General features: G+C 34.8%; 1 protein-coding gene across 1 annotated transcript in view; it reads right to left on the bottom strand.

The window, feature by feature from the left end:
* Window positions 1–4,487: 4,487 nt before the first annotated feature.
* Window positions 4,488–7,895, bottom strand: part of LOC145686360 (ankyrin repeat domain-containing protein 17-like) — a gene marked incomplete at its 5' end in the record, with an annotated part of 83,496 nt that continues 80,088 nt past the window's right edge. Inside the window, 1 exon segment of the mRNA XM_081759620.1 lies at window positions 4,488–6,098. Within this exon segment, the coding sequence (XP_081615746.1) occupies window positions 6,075–6,098 (24 nt within the window).

The raw sequence follows: 7,895 nt of genomic DNA, 5'->3' as shown, positions 1-7,895 counted from the left end.
ATCCATAATTGGATTGGTACGATCCAAGTATCCGGATTTACGTCTGGTGTGAAACCACCCTCTGGAATGAACCCAATGGATGAACTCAGATCACGCATATTGTGTTACAAACTGCACATATCCAGAAAATAGGTTGGGATGCCCAGATAAACAGGTGACACTGTATTGTTGATAACGGTCATACAAAAGTTCACAGTGGAGAACACACACTTCCGAGTGATTTCCTTTACGAGTTCAAACTGAACATTCCGCAAATCTAGCCGCGACAAAACTGAAGAGTGGATTTAGATCAGGAGTGGGGAACGAACGTAGCATAAGCCGTATGTTTATAAAATTTCGTTCTGGTGACATGACTGAAACTGAAAACTGGGACTCACGGCCAACGACAAGCAGGGTTTCATTAAATTCTCAAAAAGCATTGTGGGAAAGGACCCTCGAAAATTTATTCTTGCCATTTCAGGATAATTAGATATACACAATATGACTGTCGTTCGACGGATTTGTGCAACCAACAATATGAAAAAGACAGACTCTCAAAACACATGGAGTTCTAATGTTCTCTTCGAAGTATAGCCTAAAAGGACAGTGCATACTGTCCGTGATCTGCAGTATACTACTTTTCCTCACCTAGCGTATTCACCTGATATCTTTTTCACAGATTACCACTTCTGGCGCAGAAGACCTGAGTTCGGTTCCCGGCGGGAGCTAACGTCACTTGGATTCCGTAAAGATGTACCGTCTTCATCGCATATAACATTGCTGCATTTTTAATATATATATATATATATATATATATCAAATTCAACTAACCACCTATTCGGTATTTCGATTACTTCTTGGCAGGGAAAAACCTCCCTGATATCCAGCCAGTGTAATATGCTGTTAACGGCGTCTTTGCATTGTAGACTAGATTCTTTAGTCAGAAAGTCTGAGGTCGGTTGAACGATGTTTAACGTTTGTCGCTTTACCCTGAGACCACTAACATTGTGTTGTAGTTTTCATCTTTTTCACCTTTGAATGACACATGTCAATTGGATATTTCAGTCGTACCAACCCAGTATTAATAACGTATCTTCGATTGTATCATTGTATTTTTTAGTTTGATTATTTTGGTTGGGTTCATTTAGCACTTTTTTTTCTGACGTAATATTCACATCTTAGTACTGCGGGAATTTGACCCGTTATATTCACACTTGGTCACAAAGAGAGACATGGAATTTTCAGTTTCGGTTTCCTTATGCATATTGCGAAGATGTGCAACCTTTAAATGTATACTTAAGAAAGAACACGCACCGACAAAGTCTGAAATACATAACTAAAGAAATTTAAGAAATATTATTAATGTATTCTCATACAAGAAAACAAAGTTGCTTACGACATTTTTTTGTAGCCTTTTAAGATCAGTAGTTCACCTACTATTTCTTTTAGAATAGTATAATTCTGGTTCATACTTACGGTATCCTTTCAAAGTGCTTGTGTATCACGCATCTGAACCTATAAAATTTATATATTAAAATAAATAAATAAAAATTATCCTTTTCATTCTAGCCAAATTTGCGGTTGTGATCGCATTCCTTGCTTAGTACGCTTTTCCAAAGAAAAAATAACAAGCTTTACTACAGTAATTGCATAAAATCTTTTCTAATAAGATTGCAAATGATTCTATATTGTGAGTCATGTTTGTGCTTTTGACTCACTCTTTACCTTCTCTGGTTATCTACATTCGAACTGCAAGGAGGCGGCAGGAGGAGCAGCATACGAAAGATATTACCCACAGTACTGTGCTTCTGAGTAAATATGTGCATAAAGGAAGAACTTTACAAAAGTTACTTTCTTACTGTATTATTTCAGTTCTTATTAATATGGAGATCTGCGAAAAAGGGGGAAAAAGAGAATGAGATTCGATTCAGAATCAAAATGTTGTGACTTTGTCGTCCTTCACTCTGCTCACTCACACACAGGGACTGTTAGATAAGCTTCGTACTTTCTACTATACATTCGTATTACTTGCCATAGTCCGTCTTTCAAGCCTCAAAAGAAGAGTTCTGTTTATTTCTACAGTTACGTACGAAATGTTGATTATAGAAGCTAATATATGTTTGGCAGACATTCTAGACACTAGGTTTAAACCAATGGATGCAATATTTTACTCCTTTTCTTCCCTCCCTTACCAATCTCCTGTTATGGAAATTCTAAATTTCCCTTCGCTATAACGAAAATCTCTTGAAAGCACGACTGCCATGATTCACTCAATCGAGTTTTTTTCACACAAGGAATACTTTCTATTATATCCACTTACTAATCACTGAAATTTAGCTAAAAGTAGGAAGAAAAAATAATAGTTGAGAATAATCGTGAAGTACAGTGTACGTGCAGGATTTAATGAGCATCAGCGTACCTTTAAAAATACCCTTGGAGTGACTATAGTACACCTCTATTTAATTACTTAAAATATTATTCTCTTTTACTTTTCCTAATATTTCCTCATTGGTTTTCTGTTTGACCCATTAAATTTTCTCCTTTTTTCCACATACTAAATCTTTCTCATTATTTTACATAGTATGTATTCGAGTATAACACAATGTTCTGCATCCAACATTTAATGAGTTAACTTTTTTTTTATTCCAAGGCCCACAAAATGGTCTTATCTTCTTCAGAAAAAACTTCCTATCTTTCTCATACTTTACGTCCACACTGTTCTTACCAACTACTACTTAAATGCCAACAACTTATCGCTTGTTGTACTTTCTTCGCTCTTTACTTTTTTAGCTAACAAACAATTTTAACCTCGTTCTCAAATTTGCCTGACTTTTCTCTGATCCCGAACATATGCAAGTAGAATTAAAGTCGTCTTTAATTAAAAACAGTCCAACACACCAAATAACGATATTGGAGTTCAAATATGTACACACAATTAAGTGCTTTCTTGAAAATGAAATTGGAATTTTCAATGTACGAGTAATTGGAATTCGGATTGACTTACCCGAAAATAATAAAGGTATTAGTCTTAGCTCTTTCCTTTTAGTATCTTGGGTTGTACCGCTCTAGTTTTATCTTACAAAACTCGGTATTTTGTCTGTCTGGTCTTTCACAAGATCATCCCACAAATAAAGAATGTATACTTGAAGTTTTTGTTAATGTCAAATACCCGGTAATCTTCTAGTTAATTTGATTTTCATCTTACTTAAAGTTAAACAAACTCATCACTTGCCATTTTTGTCGTTCAACCTACATGTATCCATAACAAAATATGTTCAAGTTTGTCTTGCTTCTTGCACACGGCAATGTATGATGAATTTACCGAATGCAGTCTTCCTTAAATCGCCAATGTAGGAAGTTCTTGCAAATAGAAGTCTAGAAAAGTTTCTTCAGAATTACGGAAAATTCCACGCATCTCAACTAGAAATCCGACATGGTTTCAATGATAGAAACATACTATTATTATTTTCACAAAACAAACTTCCCCGTGGCTAGATGCTTACTGTTTCACCTTACATGGTAAAGATCTGAGTTCGATCCCTGGTGAAACTTCGAATCCGACCTACAAGTTATAAGACTGTTTCATACCCTTGATAATGAAAAAAGACGAACTCCGAGAAAACGAAGAAATATTCATAATGTTTCTCCCTTAACATGATGAAACAATAATGAACTGACACATTATACAACACACGCAAACTACTAATTGGCAACACTGAAAAAAAAAAAAGAACCAACCAATCAGTCTACGACTTTTTTTTTTTCTCATTATTACCACCTTGACCAGAGTGATTGGTTAATGCTCCTCTCTTATAAACATATTTTTCCTTACTTTCAACTATTTCTGCGCCACGGAAGTATTAGAGAATATCCATTTATCTAATTTTGGTACAATAATGATTCCAGGGCAGTTTTCTCTTTCTTTTTCGGGTAAAATAGACCAACAAAGCTCTTAATTTAAATATAGTGACGATCTGTTAGTCTGCAATAGGTGGAAATGACATATGTCGTTTGAACTCCCTCTGCAGACTAATTAATATATCTCCAAATATTGCTGGTAATTATTTTGAATTTTAATGCATGGACACCATTAACAAACAATGGTTATAGGTTTACTTCCCATTAAGAGATAAGTACGAATGAAACCAATACTGGAATTGTTGAAATAATTTGAAATACTGAGCATTAGTCTGCAAATTGCAATAAAATTGCATACGGGTTGGTGTGTACTCTTCACTAAATGATTTAGGTTACTCCATATACACCAACATAGTTGACATTACCTTGGCAATCTACTTCTTCCCTTAGATGAAGCAAAGCAAAACATGAATGGAACAATGAAGGATGAAAACAAACACCCATGCCCTGGAACGAATAGGTTTATGTAGCATGGTGACGATAATGCTGTTCTACGACTTGTATTGCATCAGAAGAAAAACAGAATTTTGGTAAAATTTTTGCTTAAGAAACTTGACCCTTGGAACTAAAATTAAATAAAACAACTGTGCTCACAGTGCATAAAGATATATTTTAAGTCTTCATGTACAAGCAATATTACATAATCCTTTACTGAATATCCCTACATCTTTGGGATTAAAAAAAATCCCTTCAAGTGCTACTTGTGCAGATAAGGCAATATTTTTTCCTAAAGGACCATTACGCCTTGCAGCCCACAGAATAAACATTTACTTTATATCCTCCATATTCCTAGCCTAAGACTAGGGCTGGGTGTCTGTTGTTCCTCTCCCTCTTGTTTCGATAGACAAGGACGCCTCTGTCCTCTTCACACGAAGATAACTAAACACAAAGGCAAGACTGTGAACTTGGTTCACATTTTTACATGACTTTCAATATAATAAGATAATCATATATCTAATGCTTCATATTGAATTCATCATTATGCATTTCACTGCATTCAAAATATTTAGAAGATCCATTCCGGTGCTTCTAATATAATAAAAACAATCAACGATTCCCTTCAACACCCTTATGTCAAAGATCAGTCAAAGCCATAGGCAGAAAAAAAAAGTGTGCTAGTATATAATGTCTTTTTGTCTTTATTTGTCCAAGCAAGAGCTTCACTGAATTTTTCTTAAATAAATTCTATAGAACACCTTCGGAAAATTAAAGGAAAAGTTCCCTCTATTAATACAACTTCAAGCCTGAATTCATGACAGACAACTACTAATTTATATAATTAATTGCAATTAAGATTGACAAATTATATATATATATTTATTTATTTATATATTTATATTTATATATATATATATATATACTTTTTTAAATCTATGAGTGATTATCAAACCAAGGATGAAAAAATATGCAAGTAAGCATATTTGCAAGGAGGGGCAAGGAAGAATTAACTTTACAATACATCAGAGTTCCAAAATAGTTCATATAAAGCTGTTGGTCACTTCCGTACAACTTTTACAGTCTCTTAACATAATCAACGCTGCATAGATACATGATTCAAAATGCAAGTCTCAAAATATACAGGAAAACATACTCCAGACATTTTGGATCCTTGAGTATATAACATTATTAGGAGGTAAGACTACTATTATGCCATTTATGAACACTCGAAAGGGTTCACATTCTTGCGAAGCTACTGCTTCACTTAACTCATAATCAGGGAATATTAAAGTCACATCCGAGTAGTGAAAAGGCTTAAAGCCTCTACAAGTCCAGCATCGATGCAAAAGTTACAACCTTGTTACGCACGACTCATATGTTATGTTTCTTCCATGTTTTATTCCTTTTTTTTTTTTTTTTTTATTTGCAGACAAATTATATTGCTGCATTTTATCAAAGAAGCTATTTTACAAACTGTTTCGTTCTGAATATCATTATTCTTGAATATACATCTGAACCACAGAAAAGTAGGTCAGGATTAGCCTGCCAAAAAATGCATCCAAATTGACAACAAAATTATATACATACAGTACATTGTTCAGTACGTGAAATAGCACAAGGAAAACTAGCTCATCTACTGAATGTTTGCTTCCCGAATTACTAAGTGAATATAAAGCTCTGCTACGGGTAGATTTTACAAAACCGCTCACAGCTAGGTTGTCTTCATATCCTTTTCAGGTTTAGTTACTCCATTTACTCCATGTCTGCAATGTAAGAAATAAATAAATAAATAAATAAATAATAATAATAATAATAATAAAAAGCTTTAATACACGAAGTTAAAATAACACAGATACAAAAGTTTTTTTTCCCCCAGCTTATGGTCGAGAGACCAATCCAGTTGTGTCGCCAATAGCACAACTAAGGGTATATAAATGTAGCGATCCTGTTTTCTTATCTTTTTAAGGAAATATCACTAAAATAGATAACACTAATAATAATGATGATGATTATAATTTAACAATAATTGGAATACTTTAAAAGTGAACGAACTTTTTTCTTCCTGCTGTGGGCTGAGAGCCGCCCGGTTAACATCGTTTGCCGCCCGAAGTACGCTGTATTATTTCTTAATGACTTACAAACTACTTTCTCGGTCAACAGTATGGAAAAAATTAAAGGATTTTAATTTGTAATTTCAATTCAAGAATTTTATGTCTTGTTTCAAGAGATGTGTCAGGTAGGTATAAGGGTATCTTTTGCTGACACTAATTGAGCTGCTTTCTCGGTCAAGAGCGGGAAGGAACGGCGGTTGCACTGTAATAAGGAAGCACAAGCTGTATCATTTGAAGCAACTGGTAACCCACGGCTGGATAAACTACAACAGTACATTCTCAGTTTGTGAACCCTGGCATGATTATTGTGTAGAAGAATCAAGTATTGGAACTGACACAGATGACGATACGCCACTTGCCTTTCGGATTGGAATGAAGAATGCAGTTACACAAGATAGAAATTTCATATCCAAAGATGGTACAGTTTGGAACAAAATTGCGCCAAAGACTTCACAAACGCGTAAATGTAATGTGATAAAGAGCGTCCCAGGACCAGCTAGATATGTTACCGCTTCATCGCCGAAATCTGCATTGGATATACTGATTACTCCTGACCTGCTCGACGAGATAATATTGTGTACAAACTTAGAGGGTAAACGTATTGCAAGAGAAAAAAAGGATTAGCTGGAAAGAAACTGATGCTATTGAACTAACTGCTTTTATAGGTTTCCTTTTGCTTGCCGGTCTTGAGAAAAATTGGGACGTATCTGTAAAAGAAATATTTCTTGATCGACATTCAAACTCAACGTACAGAGCAACAATGTCTGCAAACCGTTTCTTGACTATACCTCGTGTTTTACGGTTTGATGATAAACGTACTAGGACAGCAAGATAGCAGACAGATCGCCTTGCACCAGTCAGTTTTGTGTACAAGGGTTATGGTACCAGAGGTGTATCTTACAATTAATTCAATACGGCAAAAGCCTGGAAAGTACGGCATTAAAATATTTTGGGTAAGTGCTTCTAATTCAGGATATGCTTACAAGGGAATTGTGTACACAGGCAGGAAACCAGGCTTACCGCCACAAACTAATTTGTCCAATAGTGTTGTCATGGAACTGACTAGTAGCATTCTGAAATCTCATCCAGGTCGAAATGTAACAACAGATAATTACTTTACAAGTTTCGCTCTGGCTCAGCAGTTGCTAGTCAGTAACACTTCTCTAGTGGGTACAATGAGGAAACACAGAAAGGAGGTGCCTCCCATCATGTTACCAAGTAAATCGCGTGCAAAACATTCCTCTCAATTTGCGTTTATGTGACAATGGTTAGTTATGTTAAAAAAAATAAAATAAAATAAATAAAATAAAATTAAAAAAAAAAAAAAAAACAGAAGTGTGGTTATTTTGTCATCAATGCATCATAGTCCTACGATTGATTCAGAAAGTGAGAAACAAAAGCCCGAAATCATTACATTGTACAATAAAACGAAAGGAGGTGTTGATAGAA

Source organism: Thermobia domestica, chromosome 5, assembly GCF_964235325.1.
Source record: "Thermobia domestica chromosome 5, izTheDome1.hap1.1, whole genome shotgun sequence".
Lineage (NCBI taxonomy): Eukaryota > Metazoa > Arthropoda > Insecta > Zygentoma > Lepismatidae > Thermobia > Thermobia domestica.
This window is presented reverse-complemented; position numbering and strand designations above follow the sequence as displayed.